The sequence below is a fragment of the Microcaecilia unicolor genome, chromosome 3, assembly GCF_901765095.1.
Source record: "Microcaecilia unicolor chromosome 3, aMicUni1.1, whole genome shotgun sequence".
NCBI lineage: Eukaryota > Metazoa > Chordata > Amphibia > Gymnophiona > Siphonopidae > Microcaecilia > Microcaecilia unicolor.
The window spans coordinates 144561771-144589650 of NC_044033.1; the positions used below are offsets into that span (position 1 = coordinate 144561771).

A 27880-nucleotide genomic window follows, 5' to 3' on the forward strand; every position below is an offset into this window, starting at 1 on the left:
AGGTGGAACTGTCTCTTTGGCATTTACCTGAAGAAGGAATTCAACTTCATTCAAAAGCAGATGGGCATTACATTGAGCTAGCTGACACAAAAATATGGGTCTCTCTGGTGAAGTGACATAAACCTGAGATCACAAACCATTTGACAATACAAAAAGTGGAGGAGTGGCCTAGTGGTTAGGGTGGTGGACTTTGGTCCTGGGGAACTGAGGAACTGAGTTTGATTCTCACTTCAGGCACAGGCAGCTCCTTGTGACTCTGGGCAAGTCACTTAACCCTCCATTGCCCCAGGTACAAATAAGTACCTGTATACAATATGTAAGCTGCATTGAGCCTGCCATGAGTGGGAAAGCGCGGGGTACAAATGTAACAAAAAAAAAAACCCAGAAATTCGTTGTAATTTTCTTCCACTTCTAAAGAAATCCTGTAGCAGGTGTTCTCCATAGGCAGCTGGATCCAAGTCCACACAGATGGGTGATATTAGCGTTAGAGCCCAGTGTGAGAAAGCTTCTCTAGCTTAAATGAATTAAGAATCTATTGAGAAACTACCTTATGGGTGTGTCAGTTCCCACTTGCTTAGGGATCACCTCAGCGTTTACCAAAGCTTAAAGTAGAATACAACTCCTTGGGGAAGTGGGTGGGTATGTGAGGATTTGTATCCTGCTGTCTAAAGAGAACATTTGCTACAGACAAATAACTTGTTTTGGTTTTTTTACAAAGACAAGTAGGATGACAAATAGGATTCTAATCCTCAAAGAGATTCTGGTCAAACCAGCTGTCAAATCAGCAGTCCCTTTCCAGAGAGAGATGTAGATGTATGGGCTGAAGTCTATGTTGCAACTTTGCAAATTTCCTCCATGGCGAGTGACCTCAAATGGGCTACCAATGCATTCATACTTCTGACATTATGCGTCTTGGCATGACCCACAGGAGTCAAGCCTGCATGGGCTTATGAAGGAAATGCAGTCTGATTTCCAAATTTACAGAGTGCATCTGGTAATGGTAGCCTCCGTTCTGTTAGAATCAAAAGAAACAAAAATCTGGGAGGAGTTTCTAAAGCGTTCAGTCTATTCAAAATAGAAATCAAAGCTTGACTGCAGTCCAAATGTGTAAGGCACTTTCAACCTTTGTGGGCATGTCGCCGAGGGAAAAATATTGATAGGATGATTGACTGATTAAGGTGGAAATATGAAACTACTTTAGGAAAGAACTTTGGATGGATGCACAGAACCACCCTGTTTTAAAACTAAGTATAATGTGGATCAGTCACTACAGCCCGGAGCTCACTCACTATATGTGCTGAAGTCAAAAAAACAAAACTTCCAGGTGAGACACTTCATATAACAAGTGTCTAGTGGCTCAAAAGGTGTTTTCATTGTCTAGGTAATATAACAAAGATATCCTATGACACTGCAGGCAGCTTCATGGTAGGCTTCAATAGAAGCAAGTCCTATAAAAAAGTAAACTGACTGTCCAGAGATGGGTTTAAAGTTCTACACAGTAGTCATAAGCACCAACTGCACCAAAGTGTACACTAACAAAGTTGGTTTTCAAACCTGACTCATATAAATGTAAAAGGTATTTAAGCAATTTATGTATGGAGCAGGAAAGGGTACTAATGGCCTTTCTATCACACAGATGATAAACCTCTTCTATTTAAAACTGTATGACCCGCTAATGAAGCCTCTTCATGAAGCCAGAATTACTTGTGATACACTCAAGCAGAATCGGGAAAGCCAGATTAACCTTCAACAACCAAGCTGTGAGGGAAATGGAGTTGATGTTGAGATGTAACAGAGTCCTCTCTGAGCCTGTGAAATCAGGATTGGAGAACTTCCCAGTTTCATTGGTCGTCTTATAGAAAGTTTCAAAATAGGGAACCACACTTGTTTCAACCAAAAGACAGCAATGAGAATCATCATTTCCTGGGCCCATTTTCAGTTTTAAAAGAGTTTTAGCTATTAGTGGTTTTGGAGGATACACATACAAAAGACCCTACCCTCAATCCAGGAGGAAGGCCCCTGAGGCTACCTTGCCATAAGTTCCTATTCCGGAACAGAACCAAGGTCTTCCTTTTCTGAGATGAAGTGATGAGTTTTATCTTCTGTGTGGCCCACTCTCATAAAATCATCTGAGCCATTCCTTGATTCAGGAACAATTTGTGTAGTTGAAGTACATAACTCAGGTTTTTCTACCAGTGCACTGTCCTCTGACAGGTATGTGGCTCTGAGGATCATCCTATGAGAGATGGCCAGTTCCACATTAAGATGGTTTCCAAAAACAGAAGTTAGGATCCTGTTTCTCCCTGCTTGTCAATATAATGCATCACAAATTGATGGCTTATATCAATACATTTTGGGGGGCAAATGACCTCTGAAAACCTTCAGAGCGTTACAGACTAATCTCAATTCAATGAAATTTATCTAATGAAGTTTCTTCTGAGGAAACCATAATCCCCACGTGAAGATTTCATCTATATCAGCTCCACCTACACAGGATCCACCAGTTTAGATGCATCTGTTGTGAGTACTATTTGAAATGGTGAACTTTGGAAAGAGAATCCTCTTGCCAAATTCAAATGAAGCTTCTACTAGGTCAGAGAGTCAAGGAGGAAGATGGTGACACAAATGTGTAGAGCCTCGAGTGGCCTCAGTCCACTGTGTGCTCAAGGTCCATCGAGGTAGTCACATTTTGAAACATGCCATGGGAGATGTATTCACTATCAACACCATGTGGCCCAATATCCTCAAAATGACCCATGCTGATGTCTGTTGACTCTCCTGAATTTCCACCTCTACAGATACCTTTCCTGTGGAAGAAAGGCATTTGCTTTAGTCATGTCTGGCAGAGCTCCCATGAATTCCAATTGAGTTAACAGACTTAGCTAAGAATGTATGCAAAGCCAAAGAGCAGGACACAGTACTATACCTGAAGTAATGTTTGCTTATTATGAATATGGGATACTTCCTATGACTAAGATATTTCTCTGTGTCGGTGAGGCACCAAAGAGTGCAACTTAGACTTTTTGATTCTTTTGAGTGTAGATTTGATCGCCATGGAATAATGAGGAAGCTACTGCTTATCAAATCCAGGAGCTTCTATCTCTGTACACAGCGTCAACCTTCTTATTTATGAGCTGAATTGGGGGGGGGGGGGGGGGGTGGCTCACACATTCGTATCTGTATATCCTTAAGGATTCCTTGAGCAGGTATTATCTGAGCTTCCTTGAGTGGATTGAGGAATTGGATGATGTCCACTGCTTCTACTTTGGGTTCTTCCTCCATCCATAACTTAAATGGAATGGCATCCGCCAGTGGATGATGTCCACTGCTTCTACTTTGGGTTCTTCCTCCATCCATAACTTAAATGGAATGGCATCCGCCAGTTCCTTAATCAAGTCAATAAAGGAGAGTTACTCAGACTGAGACTTCTTCTTTCATATTGGTAAACCAATCACACAGTAAACTTCGGTGAATCTGTCCTGCTTATAGCCAGTCCCAGGAATGCTCAGCCTCAACCAAGAAATATTCCAACTACTACTACTACTACTACTACTTAACATGTTTAGTTTCAGACAGCAGTGAGACATCCAGGTAGCAATGTCAGACAGGAAGGCTGAAACTTGGACCTGGGTTCCTACTGAAATTTCTGGTGGAGAGGTAGATCTGAGAATCATCAGCATAAAGGTGATACGGAAAACTATGGGAGGAGATCAGAGCAGCAAGGGAAGAAGTATAGATGGAGAAAAGAGGAGGTCCCAAGACAGAGACCTGAAGTACACCAACTGACAGTAGGATAGAAGTAGAGGAGGATCAACCAGAGCATACAGAAAAAGTGCGATGGGAGAGATAGAAAGAAAAGCAGGAAAGAACAGAGCCCTGAAATCCAAGTGAGAACAGCATAGCAAGGAGTAGGTGGTGATCAACAGTGTCAGAAGCAACAGATAGATCGAGAAGAATGAGGATAGAGTAGAAACCTTTGGATCGGAACAGAACAGGTCATTTTAGCAAGGGCCGTTTTAGCTGAATGTAGAGGGCAAAAGCCAGATTGAAATGGATCAACAATAGCGTGAGATGAAGAAAGTCAAGACAATGACAGTGAACAGCACATTCAAATATCTTGGATAGGAAAGAGAGGAAGGAGATGGGGTGATAGTTGGAAGGGCAGGTAGGGTCCAATGAAGGTTTTTTGAGGAGTGGTGTAACTACAGCAGATTTGAAGGCATCAGAAACAGATGCAGTGGAAAGTGAAAGATTGAGGATATGACAGAGAGAAGGGATGACAGAAGGAAAGATAGTGCCGAGTAGATGGGTGGGAATAGGATCAGAGGAACAGGTAGTCAGTTTGAAGGAGGAAAGAAAATGTGCAGTTTTCACTTCAGTGATTTCAGAAAAGGAAGAAATGAAATCAGGGGTTGCAGAAGGGTTGACAGAATGGATTGGGGGAAGGAGAGGTCGAGGTGACTTGGTTGAGAAACCAAGGTTAATCTTGTGAACCTTATCATGAAAGCACTCAGCCATAGTCTGGGGAGAAAGTGAAGGAGGGGTTGGAGGTGAAGGCACTTTAAGTAGAGAGTTCAGTGTGATAAAGAGATGTTGAGGTTTTGAGCCAAGAGTGTTTTGTCAAGTGGATGTAGTAGTCCTGGAACTGCTTGGTGATGTCACCCGAAGATAAGTGCTTAATTTGACTGATGCCATGTTCTGATTTTTGTGACAGACTTTAGCAGTGACTGTAAGTGATTTGGCTGTTCTGACTGGTGGAGTTTTTTTCTACACTGTCATAGTAACATAGTAGATGACTGCAGAAAAAGACCTGCATGGTCCATCCAGTCTGCCCAAGACAAACTCATATGTGTATACCTTACCTTGAATTTGTACCTGTCCTTTTCAGGGCACAGACCGTATAAGTCTGCCCAGCAGTATTTCCCGCCTCCCAACCACCAGTCCCGCCTCCCATCATCGGCTCTGGTACAGACCGTATAAGTCTGCCCTCCCCTATCCTCGCCTCCCAACCACCAAGCCCTCTTCCCCTCACCTGCTCCGCCACCCAATTTCAGCTAAACTTCTGAGGATCCATTCCTTATGCACAGGATTCCTTTATGCATATCCTACGCATGTTTGAACTCCGTTACCGTTTTCATCTCCACCACCTCCCGCGGGAGGGCATTCCAAGCGTCCACCACCCTCTCTGTGAAAAAATACTTCCTGACATCTTTCCTGAGTCTGCCCCCCTTCAATCTCATTTCATGTCCTCTCGTTCTACCGCCTTCCCATCTCCGGAAAAGATTAGTTTGCGGATTAATACCTTTCAAATATTTGAACGTCTGTATCATATCACCCCTGTTCCTCCTTTCCTCCAGGGTATACATGTTCAGGTCAGCAAGTCTCTCTTCATGCGTCTTGGAACGCAAATCCCATACCATCCTCGTAGCTTTTCTTTGCACCGCTTCCATTTTTTTAACATCCTTCGCAAGATACGGCCTCCAAAACTGTCTTTTGTTTACTGGTAGATTGAGCCAATGATGAAAATGGACTATAGTACAAGGGGGTTTTTTTGTTTGTTTGTTTTTAGCCTTAGTAGCCTGTTTGGTTTTTGAGGCTTTTTTATTAATTGTTTTTTGAGGCTTTTATCTTCATTGTTTTCAGCCCCTTGCAGTCCTGTTTGGCAAATTGTTTTGTGCTTTGCTTAGGAATATTTTAGAACAAATTTTTATTTTAAAAAAATTATAGCCTCTTTGTAACATATTCCTCCACTTAAAGCTTATTTTTGGCCTGTAAAGAGATTGGAGGGGGCACCACAAATACAGGGGAATTTAGTCCAAGACCAAAAAGAAGATGAGTTAAACGACTTATCAGCAATACTAGAAGATTCACTCTCTGATGTTTCTAATAGGGCAACTTTATTGGCCTCATGTGTGTTCAAACAGGACATCCAAGTTGTTCTGCAGTCAGAAGATATGGGTTTACCTAGATGTTGCTAGGACTATGCAGGACCATCAAAAATCTTTTTTGGATATCAGAGATGCTGTTAAAGCACTGGGGGTTACCTTTCTATTGGCATATCTTTGCAAATGATTTGTAAAATATCTGGGAGTGAAATAAGTTCTCTTTATGCCAGACCAACTTAGATCCTTTATTGACCTAAAAAGACTGTCTAGAGATATGATAACAGCATGAAGTCGGTGACTGGGATACGAGTGGTTAATTTGCTGTGCAATGCCTTTGCTTTAATAATTTTTCTTGTTTATATTTTCCTTTCCTGGAACTTCCCCTTCTTGGTGGTCTATGGAAGGGTTTAAATTTATTTTTATTTATCAATATATACAAACAGATATACTTGAAAGCAAAACTCAAAAATCGAAATATAACAAAAAAGGAAGAAAATAGCATTTTAAATCACCAAGGTATGTGCTACTTATGCCCTAATCAAGGAGGAACCAAGAAAGAAAAAAATAGAAAGAATATAAGGATGGGAGACAAGTCCTAACTAAAATTTCACCGATTCAAGTACCAGTCATAAATCTCCAAAGGAGAAATATACATACATGTAATAATAAAACACTTAAACGCTTTCCACCTGTATAGCTTCTACCAAGAACTGCAGATGGTCTGGGTAAAAAAAAAAAAAAAAACTATATCTAGAAGGTGATAAAACAACCATGTATTTACACGGATATCAAAGCTGAAAGTATCCCTCTAAGGGCTGTCTATCTACCAAAAATGTCTTCCTTCTCCCTTGAGTTGACTTAGTAAGGTCTGGAAAAACCAAGATCTTCTGTCCCATATAGTTCTCATTTTTAAACTTGTAAAATAATCTCAAAACATGATCACAATCTTGATAAAATACAAATGTAGCAATGAAGGTAGCACAACTAACTACTTCAGTTTCAGAACTTTCCAAATACCCTGTTAAGTCTAAATTATCTTGAGTTAAGTTAGAATCGACTGCAGTTTATCTGAGGTAAAGTCGTAGAGGAAATAAAATAAGATTTTGCAAAAGAAGGCAACACCTCTCTGGGAATATGCAATGCTTCTTCCATATATTTAAAAACACCCCCAGTTAATATAGGGTGTTTCGGACAGTTTGAAAAATGAAAGTTATCGAAAGGAATTTTCCAAAGTTTCCAAACATCAGAAAGCGTTTTTTATAATAACTTATTGAACTTCCTGTATATCAGTAGTTTGACCCTCTAATTTATCTAGTCTCACTTGAACACTGTTGTAGTTTTGGAAATATCCCGATTTATATATTTACAGCATTTCTATTTGACAAAACCACTGCAGTCAAGGTAGAAATAGAATTATGCGCTACCACAATCACATCCCATATCGATTCTAAAGTAACAATCTGTAGTTTCTGCAATGGTGGTACCTATACTTTGGGCCTCTGAACTTCCAATAATTGGACAAGTTGAGATGGACCCGCCATAATAGATGATCCTGATGTCTCAGAGGCCCTCTATCTAGCTGAAAGTTTTTCCAATGGCATTTCAACAAATGGCAAGGAGCTCCCCTTGGCGTTCTATGCACCATCCTGCAGCACTTCTGTTATTCTGTTGGATTGGCCATGAGCCCTTAAGCCCAGGCCTGCTGACAACAAAGGCCAAGGCCTAGGGGAGACCAAACAGCCACTACACCCCCAGCTATCTAACACCCCACACCCACACTCCACCTCAGGAAAAAGGAAAATAGGACATACAAGCGGGCCTCACGGCCAACCAGGAACCGATGCACTCAGACTACACGCGTACAGGCCTCACAGCCGAACCGGAACCGATTCACACCCAGGGAGGGGGAAAGAACCCAGGAGTCCCCACGGGGACCAAGGTGCCAGCCGCGCTCTGAACATCAGCAAAAGGGTATGAAGGGAGCAACTAGAAAGCAGGGCTGCCACAAGAACACCGCAGCCAGGAAACCCAGAGGACAGAGGAAAAAACTAACTATAAAGCCACCATAGCCAGAGCCTGGGGAACAGAAAACAAAAGGAAAACTAGCCCACTGAACAGAAGCCAGAGGCAAAGACACAAAAGGTAGGAAGTAAAACTATCTGTCTAAACACACAGAAGTCAGAGGCAGAGACACAGTATACAAGGGGTTAAAATAACTCACTGAACCAAAAGCCAGAGGCAGGAACACGGACAACGGAGAAAAACAAATAAACAAACCTGAGGGAAGGCCGGAGGAACTGAAATCTGCCAAACAGACAGGACAAGATAGCGTAGCATCAAACAGAGAACAGCAGGGAGCCTCCAAAGGAAGGGAGAGCAAAGCCCTCACGGAATAAACAAAGCAGCAAAGCAGCTGGCTTCCCACAGAGACCTGCAGCCAGAGAGAGAGAGAGAGACCCAGCTGAAGATAAGTGAACTGATTACACACACACACACACACACACACACACACACACACACGCTGACAATAGTTAGCCCAGACAAAGGGAAAATCACTGGAAGTCCCAAAGGGGAAAACAGACTCAAACAAGAGCACTGAACAACAATCTGACAGAGAATTGACGAGGCTTAGCAACCTTGGACATTAATGCCTAAGCAGGGGCAGCAGGAACATGTAGGCTTAAGTACTACCCACTGACGTCAGCTCAATCCCTGTCAGCCAATCAGGAATGAAGTCCACACACACTCCCCTGCCAAAACGGCAGAATCATAACAACTTCTGACTGAAGATCTCTGCTCAATGACACCATCCCAGGTGGAGGAGCAACCCGCAGCTCAGGGCTCAAGAGTGGATTTGAGCATTCCAATAGACACTGCTTCCAGCACCTCAACAGAAGTCATCCATGGCAAACTGGGCCTTGTAGTAAGGAGATCTGGTATGGTGGATTGCTGGTAGGGGACAGCTTCCTGGACTTCAGAGGGGAAATCCCTGGTATTCCCCTTACGCTTTTTTCCAACACCTGAGGAAAACTTCAGAGGTCTCCTTTTCGTGTCCTCCCATCAAGATGCCATCTGGGTTCCCCTTAAGGGTTATTATAACTAGTAAGATTTACTGTATTTCTTCTTGTGTAAAAATGTTTCCTTACCCTGATCACAAGTGGATGCTTGTAATATTTTGTGATAATCTAATAAATAAATAAAAATTATAGCCTGCCAATCTACACTTCTTGGCAATTAACAATGAAAACATATATAGTTTAAACTCAGATAAAACAAAAACAACATAAATGAAAACACACACAAATATAATTAACTTTCCTAGTTAAAATATTCTACATATTAAGGGAGGGAGTTATCAACATGTACTACTGTTAAAATGTGTTATTTTACTGTTAACCCAGGTTATTAGTAACTAGGCCTCATTGCATAATATGGAACTTCTGCAAAAATAGCCTGAGTTAGAGGTAAAATAATACTCCTTAACGATAGCCCACATTCATAACTCCTCCCCGTCAAATTACTAATGGACATGCACATTCAATACATCAAATTACCAACCTAAATAAAAGGAACCACTAGTTACAACACAGCCTGGGAAGACACTTGCCTGAATAAATGGGCTTAGTAATCAATATTAAATTAGAAGGCAAAGACTTCAAAAAGCATGGGTCAGTAATACCAAAGATGGCAGCACAATTATTTCCTCAAATCAGATTTGAAAAAATGAAGGAACATCAAAGGGGGGGGAAGGGTGTCATGGATTTTATATACTGTCTTTCTGTAGTTTACATGTATTATACTTGTCATTTAGACATAGGACCATCATATGGTATCTGAGTGGATTTTTGTTAATATATACTTTAATTTTTGAATATTTGCATGTGCCTTTTTATAAATTTGTTTTTAAGCTTCTATATGTTTAGACCCATTTGGCATTCAGCCAAAACACGAGCCATGTCAAGTCTTCCAATATATTCTGCTTCTACCACCTAAGAGTCTATGTCTTTCTATCCTATCTTTTGGCCCAACACACTCCAATTTCTGCAACTTCTTTGTGTTTCTGATTCGCTCTGTTTTGCTTAATGTACATTTATTATATGCAGGTACTTTCTCTGCTCCTAGTGGGCTCACAATCTAAGTTTTGTACCTGGGGCAACGGAGGATTAAATGACATGCCCAGGGTCATAAGGACCAACAATGGGAATCAAACCCAGTTCTCAGCCTATAGTGCTAACCATTAGGCTACTACCACACTCCTTTAGCAGCAAAACAAACGGGAACCAGCTGGATGGTAGATCCTCAAAAAAAGATGCAATAGCCAAAGGAGCTTCATGATTCAGCACTTTATATATTAAAACTCAAATTTTAAAATGAATATGCCACAATACAGGTAGCCAATGTAATTTTGCCAACAATGAAGTGATATGATCATAGTGAAACAAACCTGTAACAACAGAGCAGCAGTATAAACAAACATTGAACTGCCTTCCTAAAATTATCTAGCCCCCCCCCCCCAAAAAAAAAAAATCACACATATGGCGAATAATATTTAGCTTGTAAAACATGGTTCATACTTGTGTGAACATAAAGACAAGGAAGAATCAAGCCAAACCCCTAATTATTGCCTACCTTTCAAAATGGGAATATTAATTCCATCAGTCAGGAAATTTTCAGAACAGGATTGTACAACAAACCCAAATACAAACACTTGAGTCTTGCTCAAATTAAGACAAATATGATTAGCAGACGTCCATGTTTTGATAGCTGTGAGGCAAAGAGGTAGATAATCACTATGGTTATAGAAGAATCTATCAAAAAAACCTGCAGATTATCCACTTATAACCAGTTGTTTATCCCCAAGCAAGAAAGCAATTTGAAAGCAGGTACAATACAGATATTAAACAACATTGCTGACAACATTGCAGTGGAATCCCAGAAAAAAATTTCCATCCAAATAGAATGACAAGAGTTATAAGGTACTTGAAACTGACGATGACACCAGTAAGATTCAAACCATACAAAGACAGGATCAGCTACAGAAGTCTGGTTAAAAAATACCATAGTTAACTGTAGTAAATGCAGCTGTAATATCAAGAGTCACTATCAAAAACTGTGTCCCACAATCAATCCTGCACGTATCGCATCAAGAACAGACAATAACAATGTATCAGTATTACATTTTGGATGAAGGCCAAATTGTTATTGATCGCACACATTTTGAAATCATAGCCAGTTCCTAGGCAACACAGGCATTCTTTGTACTTGTCAGAAATAGACGTTTTCTATTATGCTCAGGACACCCACTTGAATCTCATGGCTTATCTCTCAGCCATTGTGGGGTAAATAGTAAATTAAATGAAGAAATTCTGAAAAAACAGGATAAGGCAGCATTTGATTACTAAAGAATACAATGGGGGCGGGGAATAAAACTGTCAAACTATGAGACAAGCATGCATTTCTGAAAGAGTCTTGTTAATATTTAGATTATTACTAGATCCATCTAATTCATTCAACAGGGAGGAAAAAAAAAGACTGAGGAGGGGCTTACAGCCCAGAGCATATGCAACTCCACTTGTCCATGAAGAAATGAGGTTTACCAATCTTCTAGTACACCAAGTCCATCATAATGAACCTAAGTGAATGAGCATATACAAACATTGCATGGATGCACGTGACATATGAGTCAACATTTCTGAAGCACCTCAGAGACTTTCTTTTCTTTAAGGCTTTTCATTATTTTAACTGAAGTGCTGTACTTGTGATGTGTTCTGATTTTTCTGTTTTGTACTTTATTTACTGTATACTTAATGGATACTTTTGTTGTAATCCATATTGGAGAAGGGCAGAAAACAAATAATAAATCTAATGTAATCTGAGTAAAGACTGAAATATAAACTGATTTCTAAGGAGAATATTTTAAAAAGTGGGTTCTGTAATAAAACATGCAAACCCTTCATTCAAAAAAAATTATATACACACACATATACATATATATATATATATATATATATATATATATATATATATATATATATATATATATATAAAGCATAGAGGCTTATGTGAGCAAGAAAAAGACTTACTTGCAACTGAAAAATTGTTGAGGGGATAAGGAAGATCCACATCTTGAGGTTTGTCTTTATATCCCATGAAAGAGCCATCTGTTTTTAAGAGGAAGTATCTTGGTCTCCAGTTCTTAATATATTCTCCTACAAGAGAAAAATGCATATCACAACTGAAAGAAATAATTCACAAACTAATAAAAGAATTCTAAAGATATAGAACAATCAACCTAGTATACTGGTAATATCAAAAGGATAAATATTCAGCCGGCAGCAGCCAATATCTTTTTGCCCACGGCTGGTGATATTCCCAGATATTCAATGCTGGGCCATGTCCAGGCACCAGCACTGAATATCTGGTTATAGGGGTTACTTGTGTGGTACTGCAAGGCTGCCTTTTTTTTTTTAACAGGCTACTGCAAGGGTCAGGAACTAGTGAGCTTCACTCTTGCTACTGTTGCCCCCACTGGACCACCAAGGTGCTAATGTAGGCCCAGGGTGCTGGTTCAAAGAAGCAACAGCAGTCAAGATGACGGGAGGTGGGTGGGGAAAGAGGGAACATAAGTTGCAGGGGATGGATAAAAGAGGTAAAGAAATGGGAGATGATGAATTGAAGGCAGAAAATAGAGGAGATGCTGGATGAAAGGGATGATATAAGAATACTGGGTCAGACCAATGGTGAATCTAGCCCAGTATCCTGTTTCCAACAGTGGCCAATCTTAGTCACAAGCACCTGGCAGAAACCCAGAGAAAAAGAAAGGGGGATGTTGGATAAAGGGGGGGGTGGGGGAGAGAGAGAGAGAGACAGAGAGGAGACACTAAAAAGAACGTGAAGCCAGAGAGAGAGAGCATGCTGGATAAAAGGAGAAGAGAGAGAGATGTATTATGGAAGGAGAGAAAGGGGAAAGATGCTGGATTGAAGAGGTGAGAGAGAGAGAGAGAAAGATGAGGAGGAAAGAGGGAGGGAATATGCTGTGAGGAAGTGTTGGCAGGGAGAGAGAGAGAAAAAAAGATGATAGATTGATGGTGGAGTGAAGGAGTAGCATAATAGAGCAGGGCCTTAGAACCAGGAAAACCTGGCCTAGATCCCACTTCAGGCTCACCAAAACAACAACGATTGGTCAATTAGGCCTCGGAACGGTGAGAACATATCACAGATTAACCTGAAACTATATACAATCTGAATGAGAGTGCAGCCTGGAACAGAATAAAATGGACATAGGAGGGTGGAGTTGGATTCTAGAACCCAAACAGATTCTGCAACACTACCTGAACCGATTAACGCATTAGGTATCCTGAGAACATATACAGAGAAGGTAGGAAGTACATGACAAAGTCCAAAACAAAAAAAAGAAAGCACTATGAGCCTTCAAAACGGGGAATACAAATCCTTTTAATCAAATAACTTGAATACCAACCTTCTGTTAATGACCCAACATGGGCCATGTATCGGCGCACAAAGCCTGTGCCAGGGCTCAGTGATAAATTCTTAAGCAATTCTGGTTGAAAGAGATCTGAGGCACAATAGAGGTGCCTCCCCGCATGATGCAAACTAAGTGAAGTTTCCTACTCCTCACCATCAGATGCCAAATAGTCCTTCCTGATCCCTTACGCAGGCACTGTGCGCCAAAACATGGCCCATGTCAGGTCATTTGTATATTGCATGTCTCTTCATTACACTATCAGGCTTATTTTCAAAAGAGAAGGGTGCCCATCTTCCGACACAAATCGGGAGATGGGCATCCTTCTCTCAGGGTCGCCCAAATCAGCATAATCGAAAGCCGATTTTGGGCGCCCTCAACTGCTTTCTGTCGTGGGGACGACCAAAGTTCACGGGGGCGTGTCGGCAGCGTAGCGAAGGCGGCACTGGGGCATGCTTAACACATAGGTGTCCTTGGCCAATAATGGAAAAAAGAAGGGTATCCCTGACGAGCACTTGGCTGACTTTACTTGGTCCATTTTTTCTTGCAACCAAGCCTCAAAAAGGTGCCCGAACTGACCAGATGACCATCGGAGGGAATCGGGGATCACCTCCTCTTATTCCCCCAGTGGTCACCAACCCCCTCCCACCCTCAAAAAAAAAAAAAAAACTTAAGCATTTTTGTTGCCAGCCTCCAATGTCATACCCAGCTCCCTGACAGCAGTATGCAGGTCCCTGGAGCAGACTTAGTGGGTGCAGTGCAATTCAGGCAGGCGGACCCAGGCCCATCCCCCCTACCTGTTACACTTGTGCTGGTAAATGTGAGCCCTTCAAAACCCACCACAAACCCACTGTACCCACATATAGGTGCCCCCCTTCACCCCCTTAGGGCTATGGTAGTGGTTTACAGTTGTGCAGAATGGTTTTTTTTGGGGGGCTCAGCACACAAGGTAAGGGAGGTATGCACCTGGAAGCAATTTATGAAGTCCACTGCAGTGCCCCCTAGAGTGCCCGGTTGGTGTCCTGGCATGTCAGAGGGACCAGTGCACTACGAATGCTGGCTCCTCCCACGACCAAATGGCTTGGATTTGGTCATTTCTGAGATGGGCATCCTCAGTTTCCATTATCGCCGAAAACCGGGGACAACCATCTCTAAGGACGACCTAAGGACGGCCATCTCTAAGGTCGACCTAAATGTTAAGATTTGGGCGTCCCCGACCGTATTATCGAAACGAAAGATGGACGCCAATCTTGTTTCGATAATATGGGTTTCCCCGCCCCTTCACAGAGCTGTCCTGCGAGGACGGCCCCAGTAAAAATTGGGCACCCCGTTCAATTATGCTCCTCCACATTGCTTACCCCTTTTTTAATCTTCTGTTTTTAAGCCCATTTTTATTATAAACCTCATAGATGTTTTATGATTTTCGGTATATCAAGAAACAAACTGTAAACTGTACATAAGTACATAAGTAATGCCACACTGGGAAAGACCAAGGGTCCATCGAGCCCAGCATCCTGTCCACGACAGTGGCCAATCCAGGACAAGGGCACCTGGCAAGCTTCCCAAACGTACAAACATTCTATACATGTTATTCCTGGAATTGTGGATTTTTCCCAAGTCCATTTAGTCGTGGTTTACGGACTTGTCCTTTAGGAAACCGTCTAACCCCTTTTTAAACTCTGCTAAGCTAACCGCCTTCACCACGTTCTCCGGCAACAAATTCCAGAGTTTAATTATGCGTTGGGTGAAGAAATATTTTCTCCGATTTGTTTTAAATTTACTACACTGTAGTTTCATCGCATGCCCCCTAGTCCTAGTGTTTTTGGAAAGCGTGAACAGACGCTTCACATCCACCTGTTCCATTCCACTCATTATTTTATATACCTCTATCATGTCTCCCCTCAGCCGTCTCTTCTCCAAGCTGAAAAGCCCTAGCCTCCTTAGTCTTTCTTCATAGGGAAGTCATCCCATCCCCACTATCATTTTAGTCGCCCTTCGCTGCACCTTTTCCAATTCTACTATATCTTTCTTGAGATGTGGCGACCAGAATTGAACACAATACTCAAGGTGCGGTCGCACCATGGAGCGATACAACAGCATTATAACATCCTCACACCTGTTTTCCATACCTTTCCTAATAATACCCAACATTCTATTCGCTTTCCTAGCCGCAGCAGCACACTGAGCAGAAGGTTTCAGTGTATTATCGACGACGACACCCAGATCCCTTTCTTGGTCCGTAATTCCTAACGTGGAACCTTGCATTACTTAGCTATAATTCGGGTTCTTTTTTCCCACATGCATCACCTTGCACTTGCTCACATTAAATGGCCAAACAAATGTAGAAAAAAATAAATTTATTTTTTATTTATAATAAAAGTAGTGTGGTAGTCATGTCAGTTCACATAAAACGTTAATATAAATAAAACAAAAAATTTAAAATAAAGTGATGCCTTTTATTGTACTGACTAAATACATTTTTTGAGTAGCTTTCAAAGGCCAAAACCTCCTTGTTCAGGTCAGAACAGAATTCCATAAAACAGAAGTATGCTATGGAATCTGAAGATTTTGCCCTCTGAAAGCTAATCCAAAGATGCATTATATTAGTCCAATAACAAGGAATTATTTTTTATTTTCTATATTTTTGTTTTAATGTTATTTTTTGTTTTGTAATGTAGTGATTAGAATTTTGTATAGTATATGGGAACATACAACACTATTTCTCTTTCTCTAGTGTTGTACTGTATGCAGAATCTGGTTTCTTGGAGATTCAGTTTAATTTTGTCAACATATTTTTTTTAACTTTGTGGTTACTTATTCTATACTTGGTGAGGGTCCATATGTGTTCTTCATGTGAGAAAGCAGCCAGGTATTCTGTGGAGGATCAATCTGTAGTAATCAGGCTTGTTTAGTTTTCTAATAGGTGTATTGATATTCTAGTACTTATTGCAATATTTAAATGTATGCTTTTCTAGTCAGGTCCTTGTTGTGTGATTCATGGCAGCTGATGCTATTATGGTATCATAGAATTTGCTCTATAGGTCCTAGCTGACATTTATGCCTCACAACATGCCTGGTACTAGATTTCTCAGTAGCAGCTCAAGAGGAGCTACATTCAGGTGCAGTAGGTATATTCCTGTCCAAGGAAGGCTTATACTCTAAATTTGTACCTGAGGTAATGGAGGGTTAAGTAAGTTACTCAAGATCTATAGGAGCAGCAGAGACACTTGAAATCTGGTTTCTCTGGTTGTAACCATTAAGTACAGCTAATACAGATAATATATATTTAGAACATGCCTTTTTATTTATTTATTTTTTTTACATTCTTTATGTTTTTATTGAAAAACATATGAGAAAAACTTAAACTAATAACTGAGTCAAGAACAAAAGTTACAAACATTTCAAAACAGAAACAAAATCAAGTTACAGGTCACATTATGAGACTCACCATCAATGCTTGTGGGCTAAATCAAGTAAAACTAAGGAAAATAGAAACAAACAGAAATCTTATTTTTTTTTAAATATATTTTTATTGAGGTACAGAAGTACAGAAACTTTGCAAATCAATTTGAAATACAATCTTATTATTTGTCCCCCAAACTCCTCTCCCAGTAGAATAAACATCTAATTCACATTAGCTTGAAATACAGGTTTATCCAAAAGAAACTATTCCAAATGGACAGGATCTGAGAACATGTACTTATTAGTCCCATAAGTGACCAGACACTTACAGGGAAAACTTGAGAAAAATGTAGGTCTAATAGATAATGCTTTAGACCTCAGCTGGAGGAACTGCTCCCTACGATAGTGAGTTTGTTTGGTCACACCTGGGAAAATAGCAATTTGCTGACCTCAAAAAAGAACTTGTTTCTTAGAAAAATATAGTTTCAAAATAGCTTTCTTTCTTTTCAGACTCAGGGCTCCTTTTACTAAGCAGTGCTACTGATTGCTGCACGCTGAATGTGAAGAAGCCCATTCAATTCCCATGGTCGCAGCTAATCGGTAGCACTGTTTTTGAAAAAGCAGCCTTCAGTTTGAAAGGTAACTAATAGTGTGGCTTGTTTAGCAATATAGTCTTGAGAAGATTCTAAAAGCTGTGAAATATCCAAACTACCAGCAGAAACTATGGTTTCCTTTTACTAAGCTGCAGCAACGCATGTTTTTCACACGCGCTGAGGCCCCCTTTTATCGCAGAAGGTAAAAGGCTGGGTTTTTTTTAAACAAATGGCTGTGCGGCAAGTGAAGCACTTGCTGCGCAGCCATTTTGGAGAGGAGAATTTACCACCCCCATTCAGATGGCAGTAAGGGCTCCAGTGCTAACCTGGCGGTAACCGGGCAGCAGCACTGCCCGATTACCTCCAGGTAAACACCAGCACTCCAAAAATTAAAATATTTTTTTAGCTCCAGAAACGGTGTGCGCCGTGGGTGGGAACTACCGCCGGGCTGCTGCGGTAGCTCAGCGGTACTTCCGGTTTAATGAGTGGTAAGCCTGCGTTGGGCTTACCACTGCTTAGTAAAAGATCCCCTATATGATCTACACCTCCAGATTCTAAAAAATGTGAAATATCCAAACTATCAGAAATGGGAAAATTAAAAATCTAAGATTTTTTTCCTTTAAGGAGTTTTCCATAATTTTTAACTGTGTATGTAATAACCTACTATCTTTAACATTTGAAACTGCAGCTGCTTGCAAAGCAGTGATAGAGAAATCAAATGTTTGTCAATTCAATAGTAAAGACCAGCCAATTTGAAGCCTGGTATCCATTTGGCAACCTACCAAAATGATAGCCAAATCATTTTATGGTTGCCAGTAACCACAGGATTTCTTTTACGGTGCTGCCGAATACCACTCTATACATTGCCAACAGGATGAGGCTGAACTGGGAACCTAGGGCTGACTGGGAGCTAAGTATTAAAGTATAGTATCGCGAGACTGCCACAAGAGGTTCTGTAAGCCACTTTGAATCACCTGCTGCTAAGACCAGGAGTGAGTGGGCTTCGCTCCTGTCCCCACTGCCCCCACTGGACTGCCAATGATTGAGCCCTTGGGGGTTGGGGGGATGGGTCAGGGGGAGGGGTTTTTTGGTAACGTTGCAGACTGGGAAGGGATGGTGCCTGAGAGGGGCTGTTTCATGGGGTAGGAGGGGTCTCGTTGGAGAAGAAAATTTAAAAACATTATACAGCTCCCAGCCAATATTCAATGCTGGGACTTCTGAGCTGTCCTAACTTGGCTGGATTAACTATGCAGGTCCAGACACTGAATATTGCCAGCACCCATATAATCACTGGCCCCTCCCCAGTGCCATCCCCTGTACTGCCCATGACCTACCAACTTTTTTGGAGACCAGAGCTGATATTCAGTAGCACTGCCCAGTTAAGTGGCATTGAATATTGACAGTTGGGTGGCCCAAGGCAATTTAAGCAGGCAAGAGAAGCTCCTGCCCACTTAAATTACTTTGAACATCAGATGCAGTAAGTATAATAATAAAAGAAATAGTGGAACTATCCACAGAGGTACTTCTTACTATCTGTAACTGCATTAGGGTTTATTTGACACAATAGGAGGAGCTGGTAGCAAATACAAAGGATGCTATAGAACAGTGATGACGAACCTTTCAGAGACCGAGTGCCCAAAGAGCAACCCAAAATCTAATTATTTATCGCAAAGTGCCGGTACTCATTATGGGCGGGGTCACCACCTATGACTCCACCCCTATGATAGCCACACCCCTTAAACCAGCCATGGCGCATATAAACAGACATCATTGAAAATATTATACTAGTCTAGGGGAAAAAAACATGATTTTCTTTCATTATAAATCATTTCTATAAGCTGTTACAGCTCCAGTATACCCAGTGCAAAATAAGACAGCAGATGTAAATTCTCAAATTGGACATATTCCAAACACTAAAATGAAAATAACATGACTTTTTCTACCTTTGTCTGGTGATTTTGTTTTTCTATCCATATTGGTCCTAGTCACTGATTCTGATGCTCTCTATCTGTTCTCTTAACTCCGTTTCCAGGGCTTCCTTTCCATTTATATCTTTACTTTCCTCCTTTCTTCTACATTTCTTGCCTCCATTTATTTCTTTACTTTCCTCCTTTCGTCTTCATTTCTTGCCCTCCATCCATGTCCAGCAACCCTCCTCTCCCCTCCAGCCACAAATGTCCAGCCACCCTCCTCTCCCCTCCAGCCACCCTCCTTTCCAGCCACCCATGTCCAGCCACCATCCTCTCCCCCTGCCCTCCCGCCCGCCCTCCCAGCACCCAGAACCATTTATATCTTTACTTTCCTCCTTTCTTCTTCATTTCTTGCCCTCCATCCAGGTCCAGCAACCCTCCTCTCCCCTCCAGCCACAAATGTCCAGCCACCCTCCTCTCTCCTCCAGCCACCCTCCTCTCCAGCCACCCATGTCCAGCCACCCTCCTCTCCCCCCTGCCCTCCTGCCCGCCCTCCCAGCACCCAGCATCAGGCCTCCCACCCAGCACCAGGCCGCCCTCCCATCCAGCACCCAGCATCAGGCCTCCCTCCCTCCCTCCCAGCACCCACCAGCACCCCAGCATCAGGCCTCCCTCCCTCCCACCCAGCACCAGGCCTCCCTCCCTCCCAGCACCAAGCATCAGGCCCCCCTCCCTTCCAGCACCAGGCCTCCCACCCAGCAACCAGCAGCACCCAGCACCAGGCCTACCTCCCTCCCACCCAGCACCAGGCCTGCCTACCTCCCTCCCGTCCTCCCTCCAACCAAACAAGCATCAGGCCGCCCGCCCGCCCTCCCTCCCAGCACCAGGGACTCCCTCCTCCTCTGAAATTTAAAAAGTGTACCGGGTTAAGGCGGCATCGGCAGCGAAATGCGTGTTTTTCATTCAGTGCACCTTCCCTTCTGTCTCAAGCTCTGGGAGGATGGGCGGGCGGCCTGATGCTTGTTTGGTACATCCAGCCTGCACAAGATAAACTCATTTTACATGGTATGTAATACTTTATATGTAAACCCGAGTTTGAGTTGTCCCTGCCTTTCTCAGGGCACAGATCGTAAAAGTCTGCCCAGCACTGTTCCTGTACTAAAAGTTCTGAAGCTAACGTCGAAGCCCCTTAAAATTTACATTCCAGCCCCTCCACATCTATTCAGTCACGATCAGGGCACAGACCGTAGAAGTCCGCCCTACAAAGGTTTTATTCTCCAAATACCGGTGTCGCCACCCAATCTCCGCTAAGATTCCATAGATCCATTCCTTCTAAACAGGATTCCTTTGTGTTTATCCCATGCATGTTTGAATTCCATTACCGTTTTCATCTCCACCACCTCCGGCGGCAGGGCATTCCACGTATCTACCACCTTCTCCATAAAAAAATACTTCCTGACATTACTCCTGAGTCTGCCCCCCTTCAACTTCAATTTATGTCCTCTAGTTCTACCACCTTCCCGTCTCCGGAAAAGGTTCGTTTGTGGATTAATACCTTTCAAATATTTGAACGGCTATATCATGTCACCCCTGTTTCTCCTTTCCTCCAAGGTATACATATTCAGGTTTGCAAGTCTCTCCTCGTACAGTTTGCAATGCAAATCCCATACCATCTTTGTAGCTTTTCTTTGCACCGCTTCCAGACTTTTTACATCTTTAGCAAGATACGGCCTCCAAAACTGAACACAATACTCTAAGTGGGGCCTCACCAACGACTTGTAGAGGGGCTTCAACACCTCCTTTCTTCTGCTGGTTATACCCCTCTCTATGTAGCCTACCATCCTTCTGGCCACGGCCGTCGCCTTGTCACATTGTTTCTTCACCTCCATATCCTCGAACACCAACACCCCAAGGTCTCTCCCCAACTATCCGGTATCTCTCTTTCGGGTTTCTACACCCCAAATGCATCACTCTGCACTTCTTGGCATTAAATTTTATACCAGTGTGCTGCTGTGGGATGCTGAATAGCTTCAAGACAGACACTGAGCACTATTGTCAAACATTTTTACTTTTTTTGTACCCCTATAAGCACCTTTTACATTTTATAGACATTATTAGGTTTCCATATTTTTAAGAAGTATTCATACACAGGAGAAACCGAAAAATTTTGCATCCACAGAACATGCCAGATTAAATTTTAACTGCCAGACCCTCAACCATTCTTCTAACTTTTGGAGATCCCTTCTCATCGTTTCTACTCCCTCCAGGGTATCCACTCTATTGGCTATCTTCGTGTCATTCGCAAAAAGGCAAACCTTTCCTTCCAACCCTTCAGCAATATCTCTCACAAATATATTAAACAAAATGGGCCCCAGCACTGACCCCTGAGGAACTCCACTGCTCACCATCCTTTCCTCGGAGCAGATTCCATTTACCACCACCCTCTGCCACCTGTCAGTCAACCAGTTTTCTATCCAGTTCACCATTTTCGGTCCTAAGTTCAGCTCTTTCAGCTTATTCACAAGTCTGTGGGGGACTGTATCAAAGGCTTTAATGAAATCCAAGTAGATTACATCTAGCGCATGGCCTTCATCCATTTCTTTTGTCACCCAGTCAAAGAAGTCAATGAGATTCGTTTGGCAGGATTTTCCTTTGGTAAAGCCATGTTGCCTCAGGTCCTGTAACCCATTGTCTTCTATAAAATTAACTATCCTTCCTTTTAGCAGTGACTCTATTATTTTTCCTACCACCGATGTGAGACTTACCGATCTGTAGTTTCCCCACTTCTCCGTCTCCACTTCTATGAAGAGGGACCACATCCGCTCGTCTCCAAACTCGCAGAACCTTTCCAGTCTCTAAAGATCTACTAAACAAATATTTAAGAGGTCCCGCAAGGACCTCCCTGAGCTCCCTCAGTATCCTGGGATGTATCCCATCCGGCCCCATAGCTTTATCCACCTTCAGATTCTCAAGCTGTTTCTAAACTCTATCTTCCGTAAATGGCGCAGTATCCACTGTATTCCCAGATAGCCAACCGTGGTCCTTCACCAGGAATTTCCTCCGTGAACACCGAAAAGAAGTAATTGTTTAGCACATTCGCTTTATCCTCCTCACTCTCCACATAACCAACCATTCTCATTATCTTTCAGTCTCGCAATTAGAAGCAACCGCTGAAGGATTTTAATCCTCACTTTTCAAAACAATATTTACTGTCCCAGAATTTTGTAATCAGTATACAAAACACATTTAATGTGGGAGGAAATGCCTCAAAGAGCTCCAGGTGAATGCACCCTCGGAGCTGAATAACTCTTTATCATCGACATAAAATCCTCTCTTATCTGTTCTGTAAAATATTATTCAAATGTTCTTTAAATCTTTTAAATTTTTGAAATTAGTTTATTGTTTCACGTAGCTATCTCTACTAAATTTCTTCTCAAACATTGCTATGTTTTTGCAACAATAGACTTGTATTCTCAGGCACTTATTCCACTGTTAGATAGGAACAATAATACACATATCTGACAGTCTTATGCCGTCTTTTGCTGTCTGCTTCGAACCCTGACTGACGTTGGTCTGACATGCTTTATTTCCACAAGTCCTGAGACAGTGCATTTGAAACCATAAAAAGCAAGGATCCACAATCCTATGTTTCATAATTATAACTATTACTAGTTTAGGGCTGTACGAATATTCGTATTAAATTTGGCCCCGAATAGTGCCCCAATACATTATTCATATTTATTTATTTGTTACATTTCTATCCCACATTTTCCCACGTATTTGCAGGCTCAATGTGGCTTACAAAGTACCGTAAAGGCGTTCGCCAATTCCGGTATGAACAAACACAGTAATATTGTGGTAGAATAAGGTTTGTGTGTACAGACACATTAGGGAATCGTAGAGAGAAAGAAAATCGTAGAGAAGAAGAGTTATTATATGTCCATTAAGAGCTTTAGTTTCGTTGTGTTACAGGGTACAGGCATTTAAGTTGGGTCAGTAGGGTATGCCTTTTTGAACAGGTTAGTTTTTAATGATTTCCTAAAGTTTAGGTGATCATAAGTTGTTTTCACGGCTTTTGGTAATGCGTTCCATAGTTGTGTGCTTATGTAGGAAAAGCTGGATGCATAGGTTGATTTGTATTTGAGTCCTTTGCAGCTTGGGTAGTGGAGATTTAGGTATGTTCGTGTTGATCCTGTTGTGTTTCTGGTTGGTAGGTCTATGAGGTCTGTCACGTATCCCGGGGCTTTGCCGTAGATAATTTTATGAACCAGGGTGCAGATTTTTAAAGCAATGCGTTCTTTGATTGGAAGCCAGTGCAGTTTTTCTCGGAGAGGTTTGGTGCTTTCGAATCGCGTTTTTCCAAATATAAGCCTGGCTGCCATGTTTTGAGCGGTCTGAAGTTTCTTTATAATTTGTTCTTTGCATCCCGCATAAATTCCGTTGCAGTAGTCTACATGCTAGTGCAGGGTGCTGAGTATGTGGGGACAAGGGTCTCAATTACTCTAACACCATTCTCTGGGGTTCCGGGCTACAAGGCGATTTTGGATTTTTAGAATTCTTAAGTTCTGCCTTCTCTCTTCTCTTCCTAGGACTAGCGTTCAGGTTAAAGATGGACTTGGAAAAAGGCCTCGGCTACCTCTAAAGTGCTTTCCAGCATCAATTTAAGGTGTTGGAAACTGATAGGCCTCTTGAGTGCAACTTGCTGTCTTCAGAATGGCGGCCTTTATTTCTGTATAAGTGTCTGCCCCATTAGTGTTGATGTCTTGAGATGTAGTCTAGTTACTACCAATCAACAGGTTCCCTAAATATGCCATCCATGATGCTTCCAGCCACCCAGCCAGGGTCAAAAAATAGTCCGTGTCTTCCTCTGGTATTACCTTCAGTAACACTGAAATTGGAGTGTGTAGCCTGGGGGCCTTTAGTGCTTGGTTACTTATATCAGGGGGTTTTGGTGTACCTCCAAAGAATTTTGCAATGCCTGCTGATGCTCGCATTGCCTCTGCACAATACTATGCAACAGCTACTGTTCCTGTGCTGCCTCTCAACTAGGACCTGGAGCAGTCTTTCCATGTTTTCCATGCAATCTTTACGTGCAGGGAGTGAGGAACAAACCAGAAAATAAAGCTTGCTTGTCTGGCACTAACTAGCCTTCAAAGCTAACCTCTTTAGCCCATTTTTCCTGCATAAGAGTCCTACAAGACTCAGAGCCCTAGAGGATAAGGATTCTGGCTTCTTCTGGCAGGGTAAGCTCAGATTTCACCGTAGACACACCATCAGGCTTATTTTCGAAACAGAAGGGCGACTATCTTTTGACACAAATCGGGAGATGGGCGTCCTTCTCTCAGGGTCGCCCAAATCGGCATAATCAAAAGCCGATTTTGGGCGTACTCAACTGCTTTCCGTTGTGGGGACGACCAAAGTTCATGGGGGGAAGTCGGAAGCGTAGCGAAGGCGGGACTGGAGCATGCCTAACACATGGGCATCCTCGACCAATAATAGAAAAAAGAAGGGCGTCCCTGACGAGCACTTGGCCGACTTTACATGGCCAATTTTTTCTTACAACCAAGCCTCAAAAAGGTGCCCGAACTGACCAGATGACCACCGGAGGGAATCGGGGATCACCTCCCGTTACTCCCCCAGTGGTCACTAACCACACTCACCCTAAAAAAAAATTTTAAAAATATTTTTCCAGCCTCTATGCCAGCCTCAAACATCATACCCAGCTCCCTAACAGCAGTATGCAGGTCCCTGGAGCAGTTTTAGTGGGTACTGAAATGCACTTCAGGCAGGCGGACCCAGGCCCATCCCCCCCCCCCACCTTACACTTGTGCTGGTAAATGTGAGCCCTTCAAAACCCACCACAAACCCACTGTACCCACATGTAGGTACCCCCTTCACCCCTTGGGGTTTTGGTAGTGTTGTACAGTTGTGGGTAGTGGAATTTGGGGGGGGGGGGGGGTCAGTACACAAGGTAAGGGAGCTATGCACCTGGGAGCAATTTATGAAGTCCACTGCAGTGTCCCCTAGGGTGCCCGGTTGTTGTCCTGGCATGTCAGGGGGACCAGTGCACTACGAATGCTGGCTCCACACACGACCAAATGCCTTGGATTTGGTCGTTTCTGAGATGGGCGTCCTCTGTTTCCATTATCGGCGAAAATCGTGGACGACCATCTCCAAGGACGACCATCTCTAAGGTTGACCTAAATTTCGCAATTTGGGCGTCCCCGACAGTATTATCGAAATGAAAAATGGACGCCCATCTTGTTTCGATAATACGGGTTTCCCCGCCCCTTCACCGGGATGTCCTGCGAGGACGTCCTCTGGAAAACTTGGGCGCCCCTTTCGATTATGCCCCTCCATGTGGTGACATTAACAAGGGCAGGCACAGATTGATTCACACAGTGGTTACAGACAATGAAAAAACATTTATTAAAGCTGTAGGTCAGGGCCTTTTTCCATTCACAGATAGGAGAAACAAAAAGAACACAAAACTAGTCCGTAATGCAACCAAGTCCTCGTGTGGCCTGCTCCTGTGTACCATACTGTCTTCTAAGCATGGTAGCACACTTTACTTGTCCCTGGCCAGGATCTTCAATTACTCTGGTTAAAAAACAAAAGCTGCAAGGTTTCAAGTGAGGATTGGCCTACCTGACTGTAGCAGTGGTAATTCACACATAGATGGTAGAGGCATATGTCCTGGGGTATCACTGCTTCCTTTTGGGCCTCCTTAACATGGTTGTGACCTTAGCTCCATCCCTCCCATGTCACTTCCCCCTTGAGTGAGACTACAGATCGTAAGGAGGTATCCATAAGGGGAAGTGGCCGCCTTGTCCTACGGACTCCTTCACACCTTATATAGCAGGTATTCTCAGAGGACAGCAGGCTGATTGTTCTCACAAGTGGGTCAACATCCACGATGGCCCGGGAATCGGCAATTTTGCAAGCAAAACATAAAAAAAATCTTTCCAGAGTCTTCTGGGGCGAGTGCAGCATGCACCGCGCATGCACGGCCATCTTCCCCGCTCAGTTTATTCAAAAAGCAAATAAACAACAAACAACTCCAAAGGGGGCGGGTTTGGGAGAACAATCAGCTTGTTGTCCTCGGAGAATATCTGCTACAGGTATGTATCTTCGCTTTCTCCAACGACAAGCAGGCTGCTTGTTCTCACATGTGGGGTATCCCTAGCAACCGTTGTTATAATAGATGTTACGAGTACCTGTAACTGTGTGCTTTGCAATGTGGTTTGTAATTCCCTGTTCCAAGATGAGGGAAGCCTAGCATAGTTAATATCTGTGGTAGATTCCTGAAGCTACTTGTGGTGATAAGATAAAGGCACTTTCATTTGTAAACCCATTGTTTAGGCTGTAGACAAGATATCCTGAGACTAAGGAGGCTAGGGCTGTTCAGCTTGCAGAAGAGACGGCTGAGGGGAGACATGATAGAGGTATATAAAATAATGAGTGGAGTGAAACAGGTGGATGTGAAGCGTCTGTTCACGCTTCCCAAAAATACTAGGACTAGGGGGCATGCGATGAAACTACTGTGTAGTAAATTTAAAACAAATAGGAGAAAATGTTTCTTCACCCAACGCATAACTAAACTCTGGAGTTCGTTGCCGGGAAACGCGGTTGGCTTGGCAGAGTTTAAAAAGGGGTTGGACGGTTTCCTAAAGGACAAGTCCATAGACAGCTACTAAATGGACATGGGAAAAAATCCACAATTTTGGGAATAATATGTATAAAATGTTTGCACGTTTGGGTAGCTTGCCAGGTGCCCTTGACCTGGATTGGCTGCTGTCGTGGACAGGATGCTCGGCTCGATGGACCTTTGGTCTTTTCCCAGTATGGCATTACTTATGTACTTAACCAGGATCACTCGAAACAATGAACATTGGTCAACTGGGCCTTGAAACGGCGAGGACATAAAATAGTTTGACATGAAACCATAAACAACTAACTGAGAGTGCAGCCTGGAACAGAACAAAATGGGTCTAGGGAGGTGGAGTTGGATTCTAAACCCCAAACAGATTCTACAGCACTCACTGCTCAAACCGATTGTCGCGTCAGGTATCCTGCTGGAGGCAGTAGTGAGATGTGAATATGTGGACTGATGACCACGTTGAAGCCTTGCAAATCTCTTCAATGGAGGCTGACTTTAAGTGAGCCACTGATGCAGCCATGGCTCTAACATTATGAGCTGTGACATGGCTTTCTAGAGTCAGCCCAGCTTGTGCATAAGTGAAGGAAATGCAATCTGCTAGCCAACTGGAGATTGTGCGTTTTCCAATGGCAACTCCCCTCCTGTTCGGATCAAAAGAAACAAACAATTGGGCGGACTGCCTAAAGGGCTTTGTCCGCTCCACATAAAAGGTCAATGCTCTCTTGCAGTCCATGGTGTGCAAACTGCTTTCGCCAGGGTGGGTATGAGGACGAGGAACAAATTTTGGCAAGACAATTGGCTGGTTCAGTGAGGGTGCGTGCGGAGGACTACTCTGTTGTGATGGAACTTAATATAAGGTGCATGCACTACCAAGGCCTGAAGCTCTCTGACTCTACGAGCTGAAGTAACTGTCACCAAGAAAACGACCTTCCAGGTCAAGTACTTCA

At 42.7% G+C, this 27880-nt stretch overlaps 1 protein-coding gene across 1 annotated transcript in view; it reads right to left on the bottom strand.

Moving 5' to 3' along the window:
* The window catches only part of AKT3 (AKT serine/threonine kinase 3), a 559702-nt gene that overhangs the window by 427801 nt on the left and 104021 nt on the right, over positions 1-27880 (bottom strand). The window contains exon 3 of the mRNA XM_030196428.1: positions 11969-12094. Within this exon, the coding sequence (XP_030052288.1) occupies positions 11969-12094 (126 nt within the window). The remainder of the gene's footprint in view (positions 1-11968; positions 12095-27880) is intronic.